We start from the raw sequence: 25,906 nt of genomic DNA on the forward strand, positions 1-25,906 counted from the left end.
TTTGGGAAGTTTCATTTTTGTCTTGGGCGAGTTCTGCTCTACCACACCCGGTATTTCCAAGTCCTGCTGAATGATTTTAATGAATATCTCGATTAATTCCTGGGAGAGTGAGGTGACTGTGAGGAATTAAAAGTTTCTGTGTTAATAGGCAACAGTGTTGCTGTGATCTAAAATAACGAGAGTTTGTTACTGACTTCCATGGCAGTGGGATAAGCCCAATGTCCATATTTTCTGTAGGTAGGCTCCAGCTTTGCAAACAGACTCTCCTTTCCTGCACCCCACTACTGTCATGGTTAATTTCTTGTTAGAGAACCAGCATTTATTGGGACACAAGCTGTCCTGTTGTTCAAATAGATTGCTAAAAGTTTTTGCTGGTTTTAATTGTTTTGTTGAAGCATTTGAGATGTAGGTTGGTCCCTCAGGGCATGATCCAAAGTCAGCTGTATCCATAAGAAAAGGTCAAGTAAGTGAAACAGGTTTTGAATCAAAGGTTTCTACAGATTTTCCTGGAACAGATGGCCTCATTTAATGGGGAGAAGAGAGGGCACTGAGCCTAAAAGATAAGGCTGCTACCTCAGGGATGTGATCAAGTAAGCTGTGGTTGCCTTCCACATGGAAAAGGTAAAATGCAAGGTACAAAAGTTGGGTGCTGCAGTGTTTGTTGTTTTCTCTGGCATGGATGGTCAACTCTGACTTTGGAATTAGTTACCTAAATGACCTACGGATCTAATAAGGTATCTAACAAAAATTGTCTGGCTTTGTGGGGTTTTTTTCCCCAGATAATTTCCCAAACTTCTGGATTTAAATTCAGGATGAAACCACCAGCCCCATCAAACAAACAGAACTTCCAAAACCAATAGGACTTTTCCATCTTTCTTCTTTCCTAAACGTAAATCAGGATGCAATATGATTTCCCTTTCATAATACAGGTTCTAACAGATGATTTGCCTCTTTGAACAAGCTGCTTCATACTCCTGGTGCACTGCAGTCTAAGTTTTCAGATTTGCCAGTTAATGAATGGCACTATAGCAAATAAAATAACAAATGCCATCTTAGTGGTTCCATTTATCGGATTCTTTCATTAATTCTCTATCTGAAGAAAACCATCCCACTCCAAGATTCCTAGTAAGGGAACCTGTGAGCATTTTACAGCTTAATGACAATGATTCCCAATCTGCCTCTCTCTCCCCAAGTAACAGTGAGCTTTGAATTGGCAGTGTATTTTTTTTTCTACCATTTCTTCTGCAGCAATTTCTTCTCCCAACTCTCCTAACTAAGGTTAAGAGGTCTATTTCACACTACAAGTGGGAAAAGTTGTTTCTTTGTTAACTCTGGTGACAGGATTCAGTGTTTGCTGCTCTTACCCATCTGCTTCTGTTGAGGCCAATATCAACATTCTCTGGTGGTATCAGTTACATGACACACAGCGCTGCCGTGAGTGAAAACCCAGAGGCACAAAAAGGGCTCATTCTTCTCTGGTGTGGTATAAACCCTACTGACTTCGGGAACTTCTCTGCACTTCTCAGGATTGCGCCTGCAGTTTAGGAAGGAAAAAAAAAATCTTTAAAAGATCATGTGAAACCCAGTTTACTGAAAGGCAATAGTTTATTTTCTAGCAAAGCAGCATTCATTGATCTAGCTGGAATTAACAGTTTTAATTTTGTCATCACTTTTTAAAAAAAAAAAAAAAACAAACCACTTTGACTTTCAGAAAAAAATACAAATATAATATTTTGCTACCTTCCAAACATTAACTTTGATTTACTTTTGGAAGATAACGTGGTTGGTATGTTTTCTCAGGATAGCCTCTATCTATTTCTGTGTGTTGGTTTTAAATGTATCTGAATTAAAAGGGGTTTTAATCTCTGTCTCTTCTGTGAAATTAGATTGTACAAAACTAAATATGACTGCTCTTCATAGTTTGCTGTTCTAGCATAGCCATAAAATGTATCAATGTATGTGTATATATGAATAAATATTTGATGACAGACACTTTAGATTATATATTTAAGCAGCCATGTCAAAACTTCAGAGGTAGATGGCTTCAAAAGCAATGGTATAGTCATAATACTCGCAAATTATTTTACAAAATCAAACCATGCCCTCAGCACAGATCTTATATCCTTACCAGTAGTCTGAAACCCACCTTTTCTTTAAAGATCCCTGCTAAGGTTTCTTTTGCCATTGCTTCTTTACCCAGGACATATTTGAATAATGACAAGTGCCCGTGGCTCAGTCTTCAGCGCTCATCTCCCAGCAGAGCCACCCTGGAGCTGAGTGCCAGGGGCTCTGAGCTCCACTGGCTCCAGAGCCACTCCTGGGACATGAACATTGCACAGCCAGTGTCCATGCTTCCCCCTGGGACTGCCTCACTCCCCAAAATTAGTTTTCTCCACCTAATACATCTCCCATAGACGTCCCACTGCATTTCCTTTTTGCCTGTTTGTAACGGTACTGTGGGAATATCCATGGGATAAAAAGCTTACCCTACTGATTTGCAGTCCCAAGGGGAATTTACATTAGGCGTGAAGTTGTTATTATTTACTGAGAAGTGGTGTTCTCTTCTTTTCATTATTATTACGATTCTATTCCTATGATACTATGATGTTTCATGTAAATTTTCATGTGCTGGCATGCCTACAAGTTAATAGTGTAATAGAATGCTCAGCTCTCAGCATTAGAGTGTTTTTAAGGTGAATTGCATCACATATGCCATCTCTTTGCAGAAAGAATATGGGGTTTGGCAAAACTACCTGCTGAGCAACATAATGAGATTTTTGTACAAAGTACAAGTTATTGATTATTATTGTATTTTATTTTTCTATGATTTCCTAAGAGGCATTATCAGGTCTTACAGATGGGGTAAGCCTGTTTATTAAGATATTTATTAGCAAATAAAAGTTACAGTACTGGTGGTTATTTTTGAGTCAATGGTGTTTGTTTGGCCTTAAGTTATTAATATGATCCACAGTGAAGCCATACATGATCATGCAAAAAAAATCCCATCTGCTTAACACAGGGTGGTGTACTAATAAAGATGGACTGGCAATACGCTCCAACACTTGAGATGCTTCAGGGTGGTGTTGTTTTCTTCAGCTAAAAAATGCTCTTCTGTGCTTACCACTGAGCATTTCTGCTCAAAAAACACACACAGCTCACAGCATCAGGGAAAAAAAAAAAAAACAACTGTGCACATTAAAAGCTGCAAAGTGCCGTGCTCTCTCCTTCTCGGGAAACACTGTGAATCTGAATTTTAAATGGCTTTTAATGAGCCATTAAGATTCTTCAGCACCGTTCGCCCTCCTCATGGTGATTCACTGAGCCATGCAGCTCCTCTAGTATTTGTCAAAGCTTTCACTGACAAAAGCAGTTTTGAAACTGATCATATTATGTAAATAATGCCAGGGCAATGCACGACGATTCACAGAGAAGTGAATGCCACATACAATAACCAGACCCTACCTCAAAAAGCTTAAAGTTATAATGAGCCTTCCATTGCATAAAATCACACGCATGCAATGCAAGACTGAACAGAAGCAGCTGTAAAGTAATAGGAAATGAGTGTCAGATGCCCAGAGTCCATTACATCCTCTTTATTTCACATGGGAAGAGCTTTCTCACCAAGGACTGTCAGGTTTAACACAGTCTACATAATGAAGAATGAGTATTTCATTTTAGATCTGGTTACAGAAAAGCCTTTGCCGTTGTGTTCTCCAGTGAATTCGGAACGACTCCTCAGGTACGGACTGGTTTCAAACACAAACACCCTTCTCTACCACACAAACCTCACAATTTGATTGCAGTCGAGGAAGTGCTTCACCACAGAGTTTCACTGAGGGATTAACGCTACCTGCCTGTTCCTTTAGCGGCTCAGAATCCCACTACAGGGGAATCTCATCTTTTATTCGGAACCTTCCTGATACAGGAAATACATGGAACCAATCTGACGGGACTATGCTACGCAGCAAAAAAAGTGTTAAAAATTAAAAAAAAAAAAAAAAATCCGAAGTGTAATTCCACCCTCTGTGCCTGGCCAGGCTGCCTTCCTCCCAAAGCCCTGCTGCTGCCACTGCCCCAGTGACGCATTTGTGCTTTTCCAGACTCTGCCAAAGCGCCCGCTTCGGAACGGGCGGTGCTGTCCACACCTCGGCTGGCCGTTCTCACTCAGGGCTTTCCTTCTGTTCATCGCAGTCCTCAGGAGGATTTATCCAGGCACTCCTGAGAGAGGCAGCGCTTGCAAACCAGCGATTCCCGAAGGGCTGGACACGGACAAGGAACGGGACACCCCCAACCCTGCCCGGCCCCCTCAGCCCCACAGCGCCGGGGGCGTGGCCTCTGGAGAGCCCCGCCCCAACGCCCTCCCCCCATTGGCCGGAAGAGGCGGAGCGGAGGGACGCGATTGGTGGGGCGGGGAGAGGGCGGGGCTTCGGTTTCCTCGGCAACGGCGGCGGCGGCGCGCGGGCCGGGCCGGCGCCTCCCGGGCCCAGGTCGGTGCTGCGGCCGCGGGGACGCGCCCGGGGAGGGGGGCCCGGGGCCGGCCTTCCTGGGGGATCCTGTGCCGCTCTGGGAGAGGAGACCCTGTCCTGGCCTGGGAGAAGGGACACGGGGCCGCTGCCGGGCGGCTTGAGGCCTTGTGGTGCTGACGGGAGGGAGGGCAGGCCGGCCTGGCAGCTGCGATTCCCCGCAGCCAGGCGTTGTCCCGAATGAGGCCCTTGCAGCCAGTGTGCCACAGGCCGAGCCACGCTCAGAGCCGAGGTGTTTGATTTGTTTCTGGTTCTGCCCAGAAAGAGCGGCAAATCCGCCGAGACAGCACGGCCGCTGCCAAAGCTTTTCACTATTTATCTATTTATGCATTTTAGCCAACAAAGGCATTCATGTTCACTGACTGCTAGGCACCTAGTTCTCTTATCAATTAACATCCTGTCTTCTCTTGGCTAATGATTCTTTTCTAATTAGCTTCCCATGCTAATTAGTCCACATGCCCAGTCTTTCCCTACTTGTGGATCTTAGACCATTGGAATATATCCAGCCCTAAACCTGAACAAGGCAGTTCTACCGAAAAAACTAATTTGCTTTTCTAACACCTGGACATCACTTAGAGCTTGTTTGTTGGCTGCTCTCTGTTTCACGGATTAAATCTCCTTTGTTGTTGATTAGGCTTGAAAATAGACAAAGATCAGACATGAAAGAACAACCTTTCTTAAGAAAAAAGCTTAGAGAGTCTGCTCTTAAGCTCCTGGACCAGACTCTGCCTTAAATAATTTTCTGAGATGTCTGATGTATGCTGTATAGCACTGTAATATATATTATATATATTATATATATCTATTATAATATAATTTATATTTATATAAAATATATGGGCAAAATATCAGCTGGCAAAAAAAGAGGGGGTAAAAAGGCACCTGTGTTAACTGTAACTGCTGTAACTCTTCACAGATGAGAAAAAACATGAAAATAGGGACAGGGCAAGAAGTCAAGGGTACATTTCTTCCCCACTGTGTTCTTAAGTAATGACTGTGCCAGCTGGTAGGAAATTTTCTAGAAAGACATGTCTCTAAAATGTTGCTAGAAACTGTTGTGTATTTAGGGTTTTGGATTTAAAAGTGAAGCTGTAGAAATATTTTTAAGGCCTTATATTTCCTTCTGTTTCATTTTAGGAGTGCCTACAATGTATTTTTTTGAGCCTCTATTTTTTTGGTCATCTAGAATAGACAGATGAAGCTCTTGATTGGATAAGAAAGTAATGTGTCTTGGAGCAGGGTTTTGTCAGGTTAATTTGGTAATAAACAGCTTTAATCTGCTCTCTGATTTGAATATATGGATTAGAAAAAGAGTGGGGCATAAAACAAAGGGAGTTAGAATGAGAGACTTGCTGTAGTTAATGTTGGGGTTCTTTAACCTGGTAATAATTCTGTGTAGCTCTAATGTCGATCATGACCAGTCCTGAATCAAAGTGCACCAGAGAAAGCTCTAAGAAAAATCTGTATTTAAAAAGGGAAAATCATCCTTTAGCCAGAATGATTACTTGTGTGACTTCATTAAATGCAAACTTTTGAAATTATTAAAAAGCATTTAACCGTCATTTTGTAATCAGTTAGTGAAAAAATGTGATCAAAAAATTGTTATTGATGGGGTTTTTTTACCTTTTTCCCCCTCCTGCTGTGATTTCCTCAGCTTGCAACCTGAGTTATCCAGTGCTGTGTGCTTTTAATTTATTAAGGAAAAAAAAACAGCTTTCACCAGTCCAGAAATCCTCTGACATTAATTAAATACTTTATTATTGAAGGCATCTCAAAGGTTTCAGTTGTCTGACTGCTGAAATTATTTCTAGTGGAATTCATTCAGGGCAGACAAGGGTTATCCTCTTTGCAGAGTGCATTTAGCCAGGTAATGCAGGGCAACATGTGATGTAAGCTCCTTTGAATGTGCCCCTGCCAGGTATCTTCAGCCAGAGTCTGGGCAGCAGCAGAGGTTTGGCATCTCCCTGACGTGTGGGTGAATGTTTTGGTGTCTGTTAGATCTATTTTAATCAGTTTCTATTTGTGGTGAACAAAGAGTTCCTAATTTGTACGTGTCAGTATTGGCAAAACATCGGCAAATTAGAGTTTGGATTGACTCAACAGAGAGTGCTTTATTTAATGCAGGGCTCAGTAAATTATGTAGCAGGTGCTGAAGAAGGGAAATACTGTTTTGTTTTCAGAATGGTGTACTGCTGACAATTTGGGGTCAAGATGATGACCCTCCTTTTGATTTTGCTCACTTTGGTGGGAGCCCTGGTGGCATTGCACCGTGCCCCTGCTCGGGCTGCTCCGAACAATGGCAGCGTTTTGTCCCAGTGAATCAAGGGCGCTGGGTGATACAGACAGGGCTATAAACAGCCAGTCTACTTTGGTATCGAGGCCTCCTGGCTGTAATCAGCTTACCTTCCATGTGCTTGTGGGCAGAGGCAGCCCCTGGGACAGTGTTTGTGTAGGGTCTGCTCGCACCATCGCTCCCTCCCAGGTGCGAGGCTGCCCGGCCCCATGCCCGCCCTCGGTGCCAGCGCTGCCCTGCGTGTAGCACTTTTCCAACAGCTCTGATTCCCTGAACAGCAGGTGATCCCTGTGACTCCCGGCCACAGCCATGGGGTTGTTTGACAAGCTGGCAGGATGGCTTGGGCTGAAGAAAAAGGAGGTTCACGTCTTGTGCCTTGGCTTGGACAACAGCGGCAAAACGACGATCATCAATAAACTTAAACCTTCAAATGTAAGTAACCTGCGTGGTTCACTGCTGGGTGTTTGTTTGATCTGGGTTTGCATGCTGTTACAAAGGATGTGCCCATGGGAAAGATGTGCAGAGCTTGTGATTTAGCACAGTGGAACAAATATAGTTTAAGATTTTCCAACTAACTGAAAGGGTAAGCATTCACATGCACATTATTTTCCAAAAAAACCCCACTGTTAGCGTGCACACTTTTGTTAAGATCCAGCAAGGAAGGGTTTATGATGGCTGAAATCAGGATCTGAAACAGTCACTTAAATCACTTAAATAATTGTCACAGGATTGCAGTTACAAGTGAAGTTGGACATTTAAGATTAATACAATTGTACAACAAAGTTATCATGTTTATTTTAATCTCTTCCTGAAAAATAGTAAGTGCATAAGAGATAACAAAATAAGAAGTAAAAAGAAGATACACATTTAAGGGTGACTTCACAATTTTTAAAGTGGAATAATTTTCAAAATAAGTACCATTAATACTTGCAGTTCATTCATCCAGTGAAAAGTATTTGAGGCCACTAGGAGTGCCTAATCTGAAAGTAGGATCCTTGTTTATAGACATGTTTATGGACTAGAAATAGATTAATTTTGATAGGCATACTCAAGGCCAAACGTTGTGCCTCTTGGTTATTTGCATCTGGGAAACTGACTTTTGCTGTTTATATCAGGACACGGCTTTTTTTTTATTATTATTATGAATGTTCATTAAATTTTACCTGATGAGTCCACTGGACATTGTTTAAAAAGTGTGACATAGTGGCATTTCCATTCCTGGCAATTATTCTTCCACTGAAAACTGAGTAGATTTATGAACAAAGACTATAAACTCCTTGCTATCTGCTGCCCGTTGTTCGGGAGAAAGGCTACAATGTGTACCAGGCAAATTGTACTTTATGTAATTACTGAGACCTTTTTTGTGGAGGGTTTTTATGTCATGCCTTAAGCTAACTACAGTTGAACTCAAACTTGAAGATTTATCACAATAATGGGCATTAGAGAAGCTCTCAGTGGAATTACATGAGTAGAATAAATTCAGTTTGTTTGTAATGAGAATATATAGGAGGATAACTTTGCATCCAACTTGCATAAGTCTACCCTTGCAAGACATGCCAAATAGTCTAGCATGCAACAAATGTCACTAGATCAAAGTTAATAAAACTGTTTATTTTTAGTAAGTTCAATGGACAGGTGATTTTGAGCTCTGGGTCAACTCAGTCTTCTTAAGAGCTGCTGCTTTGCCCAGGAGGCAAATATTAGGGCCTGGCAAATCCAAACGTGTTTCCATCTGCAGTTGGTTCTGCTGGACCTGCCTATGGATGGTGTTTGGAATAAGGGGCTCTAGGAGTCTGTGCAAGGATTGCATGTCACTTTCTCAGACAGCTCTGTGACCTTTCTTCCTGCTCAATATCAATGCTTTGTAGAGGAGCTATTCTTTTCCACCAACTTAGCTGAGAGGTTCCTTGACCAGCTCAGTAGTAAATCAGTTATCAGACAGATCTCTTAATAATGCTCTGTGTTTTGGCAATTCCAGTAGTGTTTACTCTCTTCCCCAGAAAATACAAACCCCTTGATTCTGAATTACTTTACTTTTCTGGGAACGTTTTTAATATTTCACAGTTTGGGGCAATAATAGATCTGTAGTTTATTCATGTTTTAAATATATTTCAGTATTGCATTTTCTAATTTGATTGTAAAACCTGTGCTTTCTTTCCTTCAAAGGCTCAAACTCAGGACATTGTTCCAACAATAGGATTCAGTATAGAGAAATTCAAAACTTCAAGGTAGTACTTTCTTTCTTCATTAGTGGTAATGATTATTACACCATAGTTGGACTTAATTATCTCTTTCAGTGGGTTTGTAACTATCATGTGTGGTGGTGTAATGACATGACATTGCAGTTTGCTGAAATGTAGTACCCACAAGACCTAATCATGATCCAGGACTGAGTGTGTTAGAATAGAATGTGTGTTTTGTACTGCTATAAAAGTATTAATTTTTTTTTTTTTACTTTTTGTTTTGGTTTGATTTTTTGGGGGTTTTTTTTGTTTGTTTGTTTTGGTTTGGTTTTGTTTTGGTTTTTTTGTTTTTTTTGTTTTTTTGTTTGTTTGTTTGGGTTTTTTTGGGTTTTGGTTTTGGGGGTTTTTTTGGGGTTTTTTTTTTTTTTGGTTTTTTATATCAATGTCTGATCTCTATCTGTTAAGAGTTTCAGAATAGGGCACTGTTACAGACTGGAGGAAAGACAGCTGCTGAGGTGGCAGCCTAAATTCCACTCTCAATCTGGTAGCCTAAATTAAGCACTCTCACTGAAGGTACTCTGAACAGATTGCAGTGTAATCTCATTAAATGCAAAAGGATGGCTGCAGCATTAGCAATGTAAAGGTGGCAGGAGCAGAGGCCAGGAAACAAAGTAATAAGTCATTAGTTGAATGAAGACTAAGGTTTAGATTAAGAATGTCGTGACACGAGGATATTTCAAGGAGGCAACATCATTTTGTTATTTTGTGGCCTTCACTTGATGTTTTAGTGTGTGCAGTTAGTCTTCAAACCAAGCAGTATGACCTCACTGGGTGGGAGATCTGCAAGAAAATTGTTTGTTCCTTGAGCTGAGATGCAAGACTGAGAGGTTTCATATTTCTCTAAGAGCTTCCACAACTGAGCTCTGTCCCAGTAAAGAACATCAGACAAGTTTGGGACTTCCCATGTGAGAATGAAATATTGCTTTTTTTTATTCTGATCCTGTGATAGGAGAGATGATGACCTGTAAAGACGGCATGTAGAATGCTTAAAAAAAACCAAAACAACCCCTAAAAAGCCCACCCCAAAACCTCAACCCCTACAAACTGGCAAACCCAGAATGCTGTGTCTGGACATAGAGTGGGAAGGATGTCTGGAGAGCTTCCTTTTCCTAACCTCCTTGTTTTGGTGGCCTCTGCTTGGGGAGCTACTTGGGGCTACCCAAAAAAGGAGAGCCTAGTTCTGAGCTCGATGTTGCCTCTGTAAACATTTCAGGAGCAGATGAGGACTTTTTGTAGTGTTCAGTAAGTTGCCTTGCTGTGTGTAGTGTGTGAGTGAAATCTCACAGTGACAAAGACTGCTCTTTGTAGCTTGGTCATCTGAACTCACCTGTTTTTACCAAAATGTACTGATTTTTTTTTTCCTCTAAAGGCGGAATTTATTTATTTCTTTTAAAAGCCTTTTATTTTGCCCATATTTATACCTGTCTAGGGACAGAATTTAAGACAGGCCATGGATTTTAAGTCATGGTTCATCTGAATTTAGTTTACTCATAAACAGTATTTGATACCAGCGTGATAGAGAGAGAGACTGAATGGGAGCTTATTTTCCATTTGATGTAACTTTAAATAATTGGTTTAGTTATTTTATTCAGATAATAAACACATTTCCCATTGTGAAATACTTCTATAATAAGGCTGCAAAACTGAGTAGGGTCATTTGAAGGCAGATGGTGCAACCAGAGTTCATTTGGGAATTTTTCTCAGTTGATTTGGATTCAAAGTGATCTGGCTGGTTTTTTGGGGGGGTTTTTTTTGACAGGGTAGCAAAGAAAATGGATGTGGTTTGGGTTTTGTTCTTTTTTCCTTGGCCTCATGCACTTCTTTTCTTTGCAGTTTGTCTTTCACAGTGTTTGATATGTCAGGCCAGGGGAAATACAGAGACCTCTGGGAACACTACTACAAGTAAGCCTATAATTTATTTTAAAGCATTGCTGTTCATATTGACTGTTGTGTAGGTTATTTAAACTGAGGTATGATAACATCTAGTGGTTAGAAATGATTCAGAGAAGGCTCAGACCTGGTGTTTGACAGAAGGTTTATTCTGGATAAATAAAACTTTCTGTTCTAACAAATTAAAATTTTTATCTGGTATTACTTTGTACTTTTGGGGACAACTTTAGGGAACATACTAGAGATGAGATTTGAATGTTGAAACCTGGAAACCAGTCCTGTAAGAAAGCTCAAGATGAGTTAGGTTTCCAGCTTTTCAGTTCTTCTGTAGGTCAGCTACTTAAAATCTGCAAGATACTGGCTGATGGCTGTGATTTTTAGAGGTGAGAGAAATGAACCTTAGAGGATAAGGCACATGTAACTAAGAACCTGAATGAATATTCTTAATGTCATATATTAATTAAATGGATAGTCTCTGTATTTTGTAACACTCTGGTATTGCCTTCTGGTAATAGGGGGACACCATTCTCTGGTTTTGGAGCTTTTAGTGAATCTTTATTATTTATATTATTTATTATATCTATTTAGTTAATCTTTATTTGCATTGTCTCATTGCTATTCTGTAATGCCTGATCCTGATCTAGATAACATGAACAATACTAAACCATGCAGAAGTAGCTTGGAGAAATAGAAGGGAGAAATTCTGAATATTATAATATTGATTAAATATTAATGTCAGTTGTGGTAGAACTTAAATTGTTTTTTAATTGAGGATTAATGCTTCCTCTCCTTCCTGTGCAAATTGTGTTAGAATTGAAAACACTTGGCCAGGAGATCTCATTGTTCAAGAGTGTTAGATTTGCATTTCAGTAACTGATGCCCTCAGGCTGCTCTCAAAATTCTAGCAGAGTGCTTCATAAGCAAATAATTTTTGTGATTGCTGTATTTAATGCAGCAACTTATCCCTTGTGGGGCATAAATGGCTTGTTCATCTTAACAATAACTCCCTTACAGTAAGGGAGTGTTTTAGGTTATGCTGTCAGTGAAATATGCACTTGTATCCTCCTCTGGTCCTGAACAAGTGCAGTAGGCATGTATTTAAGATTAACTTCTAAGAATAATATAAAAACAATAATTTCTATCAATTAAATAAAACTATTAATAAAACAATTACGTGTTGTTCAGTTTATAAAGTTAAGCAATGTTTAATTTTGCAGGAAATTAAATCTGGGCAAGTGTCAAAGTAGTTGCCTTGGAGTCCGTCAAGTCTGGACTTTTCTTCTATTTAAGTTTAGAGAAAGTATCTTCTAGTTCATTCTCTAAGTACATTTATCTTAAATAATCCCAAAGCCATGTTGTATCCCAATGGCTGATACTTCCTCATGAAGTATCAGCCATTGGGATACTTACTTACTTATATTTTTTTGGTGGTAAATACATGCCAGTGCTCTTGATTCCTCTTGGTAAAATACTCTGTGCTCATGAAAATTGCTTAGGCATTTCCAGCTAATATGCAAAAGCTTTATTTACTAAAGGTTCTGTACACCAGAAAAGAGTGGGCCTTCTCATACAATCTTGGGCTGCTCAGGTTATTTTTGGTTTCCAGCAGGTGTAGAATGTTTCTTATGAAAATACAAAGATAGATGGTGCTGGAGGGTAAAGAATGTATTCATAATGGTGTCTCAGAGAAAAGTGAAACGAAGGAGAAGTGAATATTACATTAAAATATAAAGTATTTCACCTACTTTCTGTGGGTGTTTACAACAGGTGAATTATAAATTGGTGAGACTTTCTTTGGTTTTCAGAACAAGTTTCAATAAATGGAACATCAAGTCAAAATATCAGTAACACCCTGAAATAATGAGTTGAGTAGCTGCATTTATATTGTGACTGGTCACACTATCAGCAAAATGTCCTAATGATTTGAAATAGTTGAAAGTTTTTACCTGTTATTTGAAAAAAAAAAAAAAAAAATCCTGTTTTTCCAGGATATGTAAAGGTTAAAATAACCTGCATATGTCTAGCTGTGGACACAGGTTTTGTTTAAAAAGGTATTTGACCTTTCTCTTAATAAACTTTAGTACAGGAAATACAGAATTTTTGTAAATATCTGTCTTTATGGGGTTTTTCCCTGCCTGACCACAATGTCAGAATAACAGTGGGTTACATTTTGAGTTAATTTTTTAGTCTGAGTAGTAAAATCAGTGGCTTTTCTAGAAGATGTGTGGAGACTGAACCTTGTAGGGGCAGGCAACAACCTCATGTCTAAAAAGATTATGCATGTTAACAAAATATTGTATTTCAGAAATAAGACTGGATTCAAATGTTAATGGTAAATAACAATGATAAAAATTAGAGGAAAAATCAGGTTTGTTTGGACTTTTTCCTTGGTGTTTCTTCTGAAGCCTTTTCTTATTCACAGAATACTCATTTCTTTGAGAACCTATAATTTGCCTCTTTGCTCTTTTCATGTTATGCAGAGAAGGCCAAGCCATTATTTTTGTCATTGATAGCAGTGACAAATTAAGAATGGTTGTGGCCAAAGAAGAGCTTGACACCCTTCTGAATCATCCAGGTGAGGAGGCTTTTTTCCCATTCGTGTCCGTATTTGTTATGTTGCCTTAAGAAAAGCCCTTATCTGACACATTCTTAATACTTGGCAAGTATTTTAACCTTTCATGAATATTAGCACAGTAATAGTCTTCCAAAACACGTGGGTTTTTTTTTTACCTATTCACATTTGGAAATTGGTCACACTTCAGCTGTCTACACTGAGTTGGGTTGGTCTCTCATTAATCAAAATAGATCAAAAGTTACATTGTTTTGAGAAAGATTAGACTTTGAGTTGGAAGGTGGACAGGCTTCTTATGATGACCAGCACAGACAAAACTGTATCTCCCTGTCTGTTTTTTCCATGAACTCACCTAATTCCTTTAATGTAACATTTAACTTTCTTTTGTCGTCTTCTTGTAATGTTTTATGCTTTAGACAGAAATACGAAGGGTTAATTACACCAGTCAGTTTTAACTCCCTATGGAAGAGGATATGAGAGGATTTGTGATCAGGGTCTTGTTTTTAGGGGTTTGGTTTGGTTTTGTTTTTTTTTACATGAGACTGCACCTTAATGAACTTCTTATATCAGTCAATTCTTTGCCTTTCTGTATATCCAACATTACTGGGATGTGTCTGTAAGCAACATGCAGTTTTGACTTCCAGCACTTTTGGTAATTGCTCTGCCTAACCAGAATATAAAACTACATCTAGAAAGTTTAAAAGCTAAATAATCCTGTGATTCCTTAATTATTTATTAATGTGATAGAGCCTTAACTTGTGGGATTCCCATGCTGAAAATAAGAAAGGAAAAGCTGACTTGTATTTTTAAGAAAAGCAGCGTGTGATAGGGACAAATGCATTCCCATGACTTTATTTTCCATGAAGACTGTACATAACACTTTAATTCATCAACAAAGATGCTGGAGCTGACTGGACCTTCTTATTCTCATGCTCTAATTTCTCATTCAAGGGTACAGGCTACTTCAAATGCACACACTGAAAAGACAGTGTTACAAAAGTCACAGGGAGGATGAGGTGAGCCAAAGGCCGAAGGTGGATTACACAGAGGCCAGGGCACTGTGTACCAAGTCAGGAATTAACTGCAGCAGTAAAACCCAATTCTGCTAGTAAAGTGAACCACACAGGGCCGAGGGTGAGAGGTGAAGCTGCTGGAAGGAGTTACTGGTTTAACAGAGGGCACAAGAATGAAAATGTTTAGACAGAGTAGAAGCAGCCTTAGGTGGGGCTTTTCATTTAGGCATTAATAGGTCACTAATGCTGACCTGGCAGGTCAGTGCTGTTCAGTTGTTCATGAATTTGTGTCTTCAAGTTCAAAAGACAAGGCTCTGGCCACTGAGTGCAGTCCTGAGAGCCAGGAGACAGCAGCTGTGGATTTCTGTTTGGAGTGGCTTAGCTCCAACACAGCAACAGTGTCACTGATTTATCAGTTTTGATATATTACATCTAAGAGAACCAAAGAGCTTAAAAAGTTCTTCCAGGATAATTTTCAATAAAAGTAGCTGTTAGGTGAATCAATGTACAACTGGATTGCTATATCAGTACTTTTATTTGTGTTAGTGTTCTGCCTTTCTTGCTGCATAGCCTACTTTCTCCCAAAATATGCTTCCATTGGTGTCATCCTCCTGAAGTGGTTTAAATGTATGTATTTACCTAAGTTTTAAATGGAATTGAATCAACTCCTGTCTCTGAAAATCGTAGCAATCCCAGAGTAAAACAGTTCCCTGTCTTTTTGCCAGGCTTTGCCTGAGGGAAAGGGAAGGGAATGTGTCGTGTGAAGCATTAATGGGGTTAGAAGTTGCAGTAGCTGGGACCCTTTGGTGAATCAGAGCTATAAATTATTTTTACTTACATTAATGGACAATGCACTCCTCAAATAACAGCTTGTTAATGATAACTGTATCATATTTTGGTTTTTTACTCAAATTTCATTCTTCAGCACTTTGAAAGATGATAGCCATAGATTACCTGGATTAGATGATGACTCTTGGGTCACTTCACCTCCAGCACATGCTTCTAAACTAAACTGAAATTCTTCTAAACTTGAATTTTTTTTGTGTAAAATTGCACATCACACATCTAGTGTCTGGAATATTTTTTAATGTGTTAATTCATAACTGCTTGCAGCTAGAAAATGTTTGCTTTCCATTAGTAACTGTGAAAATTGTGGCAGGGAAACACTGCACTTGAGGAAATAATATAAATTTCTGTGACCATTACTTTATTTAGCAAATATCTTTGGGTGTGCATTATGACTCTGGGTGGGTAGGTTGTGCCCCTTTCTAATTATTTAGGAAAACACTGGAAACTCCTTGATTAACTTTGCATATATGATGTCAGCTAATTTATGTGCTTTAATTTACCCATAACCTGCAACCTGTGGCTACCAGGGTTCATTTAATTATACTGTAAATTACTGTAAAAATTTCAGTCAGGAGACTCAATAGCTGTTCAGCTGTGGAATCAAAACAGAGATGTAATTATACTGTGCTTGTATTTTGAGGCCTTTGACTCGTGTTTATGGATATCAGAGGACAAAAGAGGTCCAGGAAGGGTAAATAGTTTGTGAAAATTGTCAGTGTTTTGATCAGCACTTACCATCTCTGAAAGAATATGGGGAAGTAGTGTTATCTCCATTGATTCTGTGGAAAGGCTTAGTAGGAAGGTGGAAAAGAACATAATTAGGAAAGTTCAAACCATTTCAGCACTGACAGTTTGTTGGGATTTTGTGGGGTTTTATCATCCTCCTGCCCATCAGCAGGGGCAGATGGCTTATGTTTGACATTTTAAAATAAATCTTTACCTAGTTTCCTGTGTTACATAACCTTCACTTTTTACTATTTTAAAAAGAGCCTGTGTAGCAATTTTCATTGAGGTGGTAGTGTGTAAGTTCTTTTCCTATCAAGCACTGATGGATAGACTAAAACCTAGATTTTTCTCTAATCCTAGATATCATTCTTTGTATAAATAACATGAAAAACTTTGACATTCTTGGTGCTGGTAATTTTTTTGTCAGTGTTACATCTGTAACTTTGAAGAGAGTATGTTTTCCTTCCTTTCAATCACCATATAGTCTTTTGGGGTAATCTGTGAGGTTTCAGCTTGTCTTTGTGTAAGTATCCCAGAAATTGCCAGAGTACTTTGTTTGGTCTCACTGCTAGCTGAAAGAGCTTCTGGAGAAGAAGTCCTTCTAGGGAAGGGAGAATAAAGGATGTCCACATGTGCATTTTTTTCCGATTGTATAAATTGTATGAAGGACACTAAAGGATTCAGACTACCCTTCTCAGCTATTGTTGTGACGTTATGAATGAATACACAAATTATTTTTTCCATCCATTTTACACATCCAGTCCTCACTAAGCAGAGAGGTGCAGTGTTTGTAGGCAGTAGTTTGATCTCTTGTTCCTCAGTTTCACCAGCAATTCCTATCTGCAGCTTGAAGTGTGGGTAGAAAGTAGGGGGAGAGGGGGTGGAAGATTCCAAAACCTGCAAGGAAGTTTGTGAGCATTTTGGAAGCATGCAGCAGAGGCCAGGTGACCCAACAGTGTGTACACAGGATACATGTAGGATACAACCTTCAGAGAATTGCAGCTACAGGTGAGCAAAATACCTTCCTGTGTTGTTTGTACTTTGTTACATGCAGAGATTAATGGGTGCTGCCTCATGTCCTGATGGTTCTGTCTGTGCTCATGCCTAGACATTAAGCACCGCCGGCTGCCTATTCTCTTCTTTGCTAACAAGATGGACCTCAGGGATGCAGTGTCATCTGTGAAAGTGTCTCAGTTGCTGTCCTTAGAAAACATCAAAGACAAGCCCTGGCACATCTGGTAAAGTTCTCTTTTTTATCCTTTTATTGGCATTACTTTGTGCATTCCTGTTTTAGTCCTGTCGTGCCACTCACTACTGTATAAAATAAATGGAGTAGATAAAAGACAGATTCCGCACATAAAACACTAAATTTAAAACAGTAATATTAAAATACTTATGGTGAAACTTACTTTAAATGTACAATGCATTCATTTAGACTGTGTCTGTAAAGTTTTCACAGCAGAACTGTTAGCCAAGTAATGGAATGGAGGATTTCCAGTGGAATCAGGAAGCAGGGTTGATATGAGAAGAACAGTTGGCATTATATTTTGCTGGGAAATTGAGTAGAATTGTTATCAGAGTGCTCCTGCTAGATTACTAGGTGCAGGTTGGAGAACATCAATCATGAAACCTTTGGAGTTTTTTTTCCACTCTGCAGATGCTTCAGTAAACTGTTGTTGAAAGGCCATTTAGTAAACTGCTCTCTTCTGTATTCAGAGACACTGTACTCTTTGTATCCAGTCATGTTTGAGGGGATTTTTAGTTGTAGGAGCTTGTCTTTTGTTCCTGAAGGATGTAAGCTTTACTTAGTGCTGATGTTCACAAGGAAAAAACTCTCCTTTTATTAGAAGTGCTTTATAGAAGTTAGTATTTTGTCCTATTGAAGTCCTCAGCTGTTACAAATAAAAGTGAAATCAGCAGCTAAATGCTGCTGAAAGCTACAATTTTCATTTTAGGCCCTTTCATGTTAAACTTGATTACCTGGACATTGTTGTCCAAAAATCACGCACATGAATTCCCAAGCTTCTTGGAAGATTGTTTTATGGGAACTGCAGTTGCAGTCCAGATTCACTGCTGTGCTGGTTTTCATAAATTGAGGAATGAAGAGCATTTAAATAGTTATCCCCCAGTGATTCAGAAGGTGGATTTACACTGCTCTCAGTGTAGCAGAATAGTTTTATACATTAACAGGCACTCCTGGGGTCGCTGTTGCAATGGAGTGTGTACACACACATAATTCCTCCTGCCAGTACTCCAGCATTCTCACTGAGTGTAGGAACTGCATAGAGGACATTTGGGCTTGATCATCTTAAAGGTCTTATCCAGCCTAAATGATTCCATGATTCATGGCTGCTGTTGGAGGGAGTAAACACCTTTCACAGCATTGTCTGAGGAGGGAGGTGCTGCAAAACAATGTGTCTGCCTTGTGTGGGAGCTCTCCCAGAGCCCCTCATGTTCTAGGAATGATTCCTTGTTCCTTGGAATTAAAAGAGCTCACATCATGAAATGGTGTTTCCCTGTGGGGAAGGTACCCTGTATTATTTGAGAAGCAGTTTTCTCCATAGGAAGAAAACTTAAGGAAACTACCTGATGCTACTTTGCAATTATGTAAATTACAAGTTTGGTGATGACTCAACTAAAACTGGTATTTTTACAATGTTTTTGAAATTTGATTTGTTTCTTTCAGTGCCAGTGATGCTCTTAAAGGAGAAGGATTACAAGAAGGTGTGGATTGGCTCCAAGGTATATCATATGTAATTCTCTTGCTGTATTTTCATTCTGTTAAACACTTTCATTTTGTAAGTTTTTTTTTCTTTATTACTTCCTTTGTTTTCTTTCTGTCCATTTCTGCTGTCAGATCAAATTACACAGTGAGTACTAAAGCTCTATCTCATATTTGCCTTTCCTTTACCTCCTTAATGTACACAAAACATCGTGTGGGCTTCCCTGACCAAAGTGTGTATTATGAAATACTAATGCACACTCTTGCAAACAGTGTAGCACTTTCATTTAAACAATACCAACTCCCACACTTCAATTTCTTATTGTGATAGTTCAGTTTCTTCTTTAATTTATTCTTAATGTCCTGTCCCTGTTTTACATAACTTAATGCTATGTATCAAGAAATGGTGAAAGAAAATAAGCCAAGTACCCAGACAAATACACTGGTTTTAATTATACACCTTCAGCTCTTTAATCCAGAGCCAAAAGAAGAACTTCTTACACCATAACGATTATAGGACATACAGACACTCATAAATGCATGGAAAATATCAGATCCAGCTTGGATGATGTCTGACACCCAGCATCTTTAATTACAAACTCGATACAGATGTTGTGTAATTACAAACTCGGTACAGATGTTGCGTCTCCTTCTGTTGCGTGCTAGTAAGGCTCCGCTCTCTCTTTTCCTCCTGCTCAGCGTTTAGACTAGTGAAGTGTGGCATAGTTTTGGCAGGCTGGTCCCGGTTTTAGCTCCCTGGCTGGCGTTGCTTGTGCTGTGAGGTGCTTGGGGTGGTGCGGGCTCAGCCGCCTGTGCTGTGCCCCGCCGGCCGCCGGGTGTCAGCGCTGGCCCGGGGACAGAGCCTCCTTCCAGCAGGGCAGCAGCCAGCCCTGGCCCGGGTCACCCATCCCCGCTGCTCTGGGGACACCGGGCTGTCCTTTCTGCTTGGACTCGTCCTGCTGACTGGAAAAAGATGGTTTGTTTTACCGAGGCGTTGTAGAGAACAAAAACATTCTGTGATGTTTTCAGAGGGAGGGCTGCTCGCCAAAAATAGTCTTTAGGAAGAGATTTGCTGCCCTACAGAAGAGCAGTGATGTATCCTCCACTAGCTAAAATAATTCTGGGGTGGGGAACCAGGATTTTGGTATTGGATTTCCTCCTCACCTGTATCCTATCATCATAGAGGCAAATTCCAAATCATAATTTTTCCTAATTGCAGGCATAGTTCTGGCTTAGTAATATTTTCTTGCTATGTCTCCACTTCTCTTGGAAGAACCTTTAGAGTTTCAATCCAAATTTTGGGTTTGTACATAGCTTCATGCTACTTAAAAGTATCTCAAATGCTTGTGTAAATATTTTCTGACAAAATATTTAAGTTATATATGTAGATTTTTTTAAGCACAGCAAGCAGATGCTTCTGCTGTCAGTCACATAGCTCTTACAGCTATTCACTTATGGAGTGTTAAACTTCCTAATTTTCTGAGCTGAAAACCCTTACGAAGGGGCTCTATCTGAAAATTTCCTTTAAGTCCCTGGTTCAGTGAGCCCAAAAGCTGAAGAGGGGTTGATTTTAAATGGTACTGCTACCTAAGCACATGTAGTTTGGCAATTATATCAATACTTTGATATTTCAAGGACAAATTTTTACTCTTGATTCTCCTTATTCCTAGAGCACCAGATGGAAATATTTGGAGCAACTCTGTAGTCATGGTAGTCCCTAAATCACAGCCTGGGGATGCCATAACATTCAGAGCAGGAAATGACACCTGGTGAATGAGTGCACAGTTCTTGTCAGCAGCCAGGCTTTCCTTAGTTACCCATTCCAGACCCATTTCACAGCTGGGGTGGCAGGGGCAGAAAGTTTTGTGGGTTTTTTTGCCTAGTGAATGCTGAGTTTTCTATTTCTCTATTTTGTAATGGGGTTGCTTTTGCAACAGCACATCCTCCATAGGGTAAAACAAACCTGTCTCACAGCATTCCCCCTTAGTGGGGGAGATTGTGCTGATTTCCACATTTTGTGATGGGATGCTGGGTGCAAGAAAACATTTGAAGTGAGTTGAGAAGTGGCAAACAAGCAGCAATATGGAGAAGTGTGGCTACTGAGAGCAAAGTTTTCTTGTGAGTTAGTAGAAACCAAACTAAATCTTTTGCTGTTGACCAGTTCATGTTCAGTTAGGTGGAAGCCAAAATGTGTACAAGAAATTGAAATGCATGCTTCATAAAACAAAATTCCAGGTCTTATGGTCATCAAAATGATCTTATAAGCCTGAAGAAGATAAAAATTGTACTAGGTGGGAAGAGACTCCCTGTTAAATTTGCAAGATTTGAGAGAAACAGGAATTGAGGCTGTACAGGAATTTCTAAAGAGGATGAGAGAGCAAGTTGAAAACAAACTCTGCATTGTCCCCCATTCTTGTAACTCCACCAAAATATCTAGATCTACTTTATGTTTTCAAAAAGCAAAATGCAGCAAGAATTCATCTTGTGCTAAGACTAGATATTTCTGTTTATTAACAGGTCAGATGCAAGCAATGAAGACATGAGAGATAAATAAAGGATCTATGGGGTTCTTTTACACCCTTTGTCAGTAGGTGAAGAACAAGTTCCTTGGAAAGGAAGAATGATTTGAAGAAGATGAGCAGTTCAGCTAAAATATCCTGTATTGACTTGTTTCAGTTTAGTATCTCTTCCAGGAAAACTGAATGTAGACAACCTAGCACCTCAGGTATGCACATTGATGAATTAAATTGAATCTTGTGACTGGAGAGCCTATAAAAATATTTGTGTTAACAATAAACATCTGCATTCATTTGAGGTTTAGGTGATAATTAGCCATCAGTAAATGCCCCTCTGTTTTTTGGGGGGACACCTTACATTTTGAGCAAATGGAAATATTTATTTTCCAGAGAAAGAATAATCAGCACTTTGTGAAATCCATCTACAGAAGATACCTACTGATTTTAGATGCCCAGTTCTAGGCATTACTGCCATTTTTTTATATTAAAGTTTGATGTTGGGTTTTTATTATCCATCTCTAATATACTTCTATAAAAGTATTTTGATTAAAGATATAAGGATTCAAATGTTCAGTGTATTTGTTATAGATGATTGCAGATGTTTTTAAGAAATTGCTTTTAATGAAATGTTACTAATTGTTTTTGTGATTATGTCATGGTTATATTTGCATTCCCATCAATAAACTTCAAATATATGACATGCCCTGATTGGGTTTTTTAACTTCAGTATGCTCATTAATGGTCTTTATATCCTAAAGATTTTTGGGGGTTTATTTTTTGTTTCATTTGGAATGTGTTTATCCATATTCAAGTGCATATAGCACTGTATATGTAATAAAATGGTATCTCTGTTGCCAAGGGGTTTTTTTATTAATTGCATATATTTTTTACACTACCTAATCCACTAGACCTCTCTTCCAGATACTTAAGGAGCATATGAATCACAGGATGGGTCAGACTGGAAGGGACCACAGAGGGGTCCTCTGGGCCAAGCTCCCTGCTCAGGCAGGACCATCCCAGAGCACATGGCACAGGATTGCATCCAGGTGGTTCTGGAATGTTCTCAGTGAGGGAGCCTCCATAGCCTCTCTGGACAATCTGTTCCAGTGCATGGTCACTGTACAGGAAAGTTCTTTTCATGTCCAGGTGGAACTTTCTGTGCATCAGTTTCTTGCAAGTTGTTTGAAAACACAGTTAAGGGACAGCTCACTGGTTTACTAGTCATTATTATGAAATATGTTATATACTTCTGTTGTGTATAAAGACTGTTTTACTTTCAAAAATCAATTTAATAAACTTTCTGGCTCCAAAGATATACCATAGGTAACAAATTAAGAACTTTATTTTTGTTCTGCCACTTCAGGAAAGAGCAGACTGACCCTGGCAGTGCTGAAGACTCCATTTAACTCGGTGATTACCTGATCCCTGTGGGACATGTAATATGCAGCCCTTGCAAAAACTTCCCTCCACACCCATTAGCATATAAGACACACAGATGTTCTGTCAGCATGCCTTCTAGGCCTCACCTCATAGAGAGGAGTATTTGGAGCAAAGGGAGCTGAAATGGGAGAACAGTGTCATGTACTCTCAGTTGTTAAATAGTTACATTTAACTCCCCTGCTTTGCCAGAATAAAATCTCACTGTAAGAAAACTTTCTTACAGGATGCTGTGGTTCTTACAGTTCAGTTTGTCATGGAAGTATTTTCCTGTCTCTTTCTGTGACACTGTTGGCCTTTTGTCAACTCTGAATCTAAGTATCTATACAAAAATCAAATACAAAGGAGGAACAGTAATATATCATTCTGAGGAGTTTTCCTCTGAATTGTGGGCAGACAATTTTCAGGTTTACTTTTCTTTGGATAATACAGTAATTAAAATAATGGGTTGAAAGGGACCTTAAAGATCATTAAGTTCCAGCCCCTGCCTTGCTTGGACAATGGATGCCTTCCACCAGACCAGATTGCTCAGAGCTTCATCCAGCTTGGCCTTGAACAATCCAGGGGTGGGAATACTGCAAATTCCTTGGGCAGTCACTGCCAGTGCCTCACCATGCATTTCTCAGTAAAGAATTTCTTCTTAATATCTAATATAAAACTATTTTCCTGAAAGTAATACTTGTAAAACTGTTCTGCAGTATGTGTTTTGTAATTATTGTGGATCACTTATATGTCTTATTTAAATGAAACAATTTTAAGTTAACAGTTTCTTTTCTACCAAAGAAAATTTAAGTTCTTACATAGAATCTGTCTGCATTTCTGACTTCCTTGAATGGTATGGATCTTGATGGTTTTCTGATAATTTTTGTTTGTTTATTTTAAATTGCATAAAGTGCTATATTTATCCTGTGGATTGCCTTTACTGTCATGGGAAGCTGTTTGAACCTAGTGCTTTTTTCTTCCATCCACAAATCCAAGGGAAATACTCTAATTTTTTTATTTTTTTTTCTCTCCAATATGGTTAATTAGTGCTTTTTGAAAACAGCAGTTAGTATTGTACTTTTATTATTGTTCCCCTTCTTGATTTTTTGGTGTTTGATTTTGTTCTGCATCATCTCTTTCTGTTCCTCCCCTGTGGGGCCACTGCTCTGAATGAAGACCTGTTGGAAGGAATAGAAATAGGAACAGTTCTATTAGTAAAATGCTGGATTTTTATTTCCCCCCTCCCCGCTAATTACTGCTTCAACCATTAGTTATATCTTACTTTTAGCACATATGTGATCATTCCATGAACATAAAACCTCCTGAGGGCATCTCTGCATGTTCACCTCTCCTTCCCACTTAGGCATAAGTCACTAACATTCACAGGTACTGGAGCCCTGAATTGCTCTAGAAATGTTGAATTTGGTACAGAGATCATATATTGCACAAAATCTTCATGTATCTATGCAAAAAGGCTGCTTTGGAGTTGGTTTTTGTGGCTGTCAGACTTCCATGCCATTCTCCCATTACATTTAGGGTGTTCAAATAATGAATGAGTTCTATCTGGGTGCTCCAAGACAGTTTGCATTGACAAGTTCTTTGTGCTTGAGGAGCAAAGCAGACAAGGGAATATTCCTTTTTTTGATCCATGTTACTGTAGGTGTGTGCATTAAGTGGGAACTTGAAGGGCAGTGGAGTGACCAAAAGAGACTCAGGGAATTTAGTCTTTATACCCCACTCAGTGTTTTGTGCTGTTGCTTCTATGCACGCTGCCCACCTACATATTTATTAATTTCCTTTAAATGTGCCTGGTCAGGCTTAAGAATAGCATTTTCAGCTGAAATACGGTGCAGTTGTTTTCACATACAAAGTGTTGCCTTCTAGATCTCTTTACTGAGGAGGGAGCTATCAGGTAAATGTGTAAATCCTGGTTTTCCTAGCTGTGCCTCTCTAGCAGTGAGAGCACCAGTCCATGGGAACCTTGTGTTTAACCAGTGCTTGCAGCTGTGCTGAGAGCCTGCGTGGCCTCAACACTCCTGGGCAATTTCACACGAAGCAAGTGCAGTTCTAAGTGTGAGGATGTAAATGTGATGGAGCCTCCTTTTAATCTCAGCCCTCTAACTGTAATTTCCTTGGGGAGTTTTATTTACTAATATGAAAGATAAGCTGCTGTAAAAGACCAGACATAACAGCTCAGCTTAGTTGTCTGCAGACAGGCATTCTGATGTGGTAATATGTGGAATGGTAACGTTGCACTTGAGAGCTTCTGTAAAACAGCTGTGCAACTGTTTTGGAAAGCAGCTTATCTCTTAGCTTTAAGTAGGAATTATCATTTTGTTGGTAACAAGAAGTAAAAGTAATGCTGATTCAAAATGCTTGTCCTTAAAAGCAAACATATATTAAGCCAAGAAATGGTGTTTAATCTCAAAAGGGGTGGGGCTGGGGGGAGTTTTTTGTTTGTTTAAGTTTTACTTGTTTTTAAAGTTTTACTTGGTTGGGAAATCACTCTTTTTATGATTAATTCCTGTCATCCATTTATTTTGTTCTTTCTGGCCTGCCTCATTCCTGTTTTACAGAAATCCTTACAAATCTTGATCCTCAATTTTTTGGTCTGTTTCTTTTAAATTTAGCTGAGTATTCTGCTAGTGAAACTTTGCAGCTCCCTTCCCTGTTGTTTTGGTTTTGGGTGGGTTTTTTGAGTAAAAAATAGAGAAGGTCACAGAAGATAGCACTAAAAAAGCAAAAAAAGTGTACTACCAAGAAAATCTCCAACTCTCCTCTTTCAGAAGGGTCAGGAAAGTTTGCTTTCAAAGGTTAATTTTATATGCCCTGATCCTTTTTTTATTATTTTTCACTGCTTAAATTTAAAAATGCGTTGTTGCTATGCAAAATTAATATTGTATGTAATAGCTAATCAGAATGCAGAGCTTTAAATGCTCTCTTGTAACAAATGCCAAGTGTTTTTAGTAATATTTTGTAACCATCCTTTAGTTCAAGGCTCTGTAGCTCCTGTCACAGTAAGTTACATCAGGGAAGCATCTGTGTTTGTGTGAACCAGCACTTTGTAATTAATTTGCCACTGTTCAGCCAGTCGGATTTACCACTTAATTGGTTGAATTTTCCCGGCCATATGAAATTCT

General features: G+C 39.2%; 1 protein-coding gene across 3 annotated transcripts; it reads left to right on the top strand.

The window, feature by feature from the left end:
- The first annotated feature begins 4,369 nt into the window (after positions 1–4,369).
- ARL6 (ADP ribosylation factor like GTPase 6) lies at positions 4,370–22,045 on the top strand. Of its 3 annotated transcripts, none has more exons than XM_041420927.1 (8): positions 4,370–4,487; positions 7,095–7,248; positions 8,983–9,044; positions 10,893–10,961; positions 13,430–13,524; positions 17,218–17,347; positions 18,796–18,851; positions 21,349–22,045. In XM_041420927.1, exons 2-8 carry the CDS (start codon positions 7,126–7,128, stop codon positions 21,372–21,374), a joined length of 561 nt encoding a protein of 186 aa, XP_041276861.1. In that variant the 5' UTR covers positions 4,370–4,487; positions 7,095–7,125; the 3' UTR covers positions 21,375–22,045. The 3 variants fall into 3 exon arrangements, with proteins under 3 accessions (XP_041276861.1, XP_041276862.1, XP_041276860.1); XM_041420928.1 differs by having other exon boundaries at positions 4,435–4,487; positions 7,098–7,248; XM_041420926.1 differs by lacking the exon at positions 4,370–4,487 and adding an exon at positions 4,604–4,755.
- The last annotated feature ends 3,861 nt before the right edge of the window (positions 22,046–25,906 follow it).

The sequence above is a fragment of the Onychostruthus taczanowskii genome, unplaced genomic scaffold (assembly GCF_017590055.1).
Source record: "Onychostruthus taczanowskii isolate IOZ18803 unplaced genomic scaffold, ASM1759005v1 scaffold67, whole genome shotgun sequence".
NCBI classification, from domain to species: Eukaryota; Metazoa; Chordata; class Aves; order Passeriformes; family Passeridae; genus Onychostruthus; species Onychostruthus taczanowskii.

Excerpts from the sequence above, each read along its gene's own strand:
- ARL6 (XM_041420927.1), top strand. The coding sequence starts at position 7,126 with ATGGGGTTGTTTGACAAGCTGGCAGGATGGCTTGGGCTGAAGAAAAAG. Across the intron at positions 13,525-17,217 it reads CACCCTTCTGAATCATCCAG|ACATTAAGCACCGCCGGCTG; the intron begins GTGAGGAGGCTT and ends GCTCATGCCTAG. Across the intron at positions 18,852-21,348 it reads AGGTGTGGATTGGCTCCAAG|GTCAGATGCAAGCAATGAAG; the intron begins GTATATCATATG and ends GTTTATTAACAG.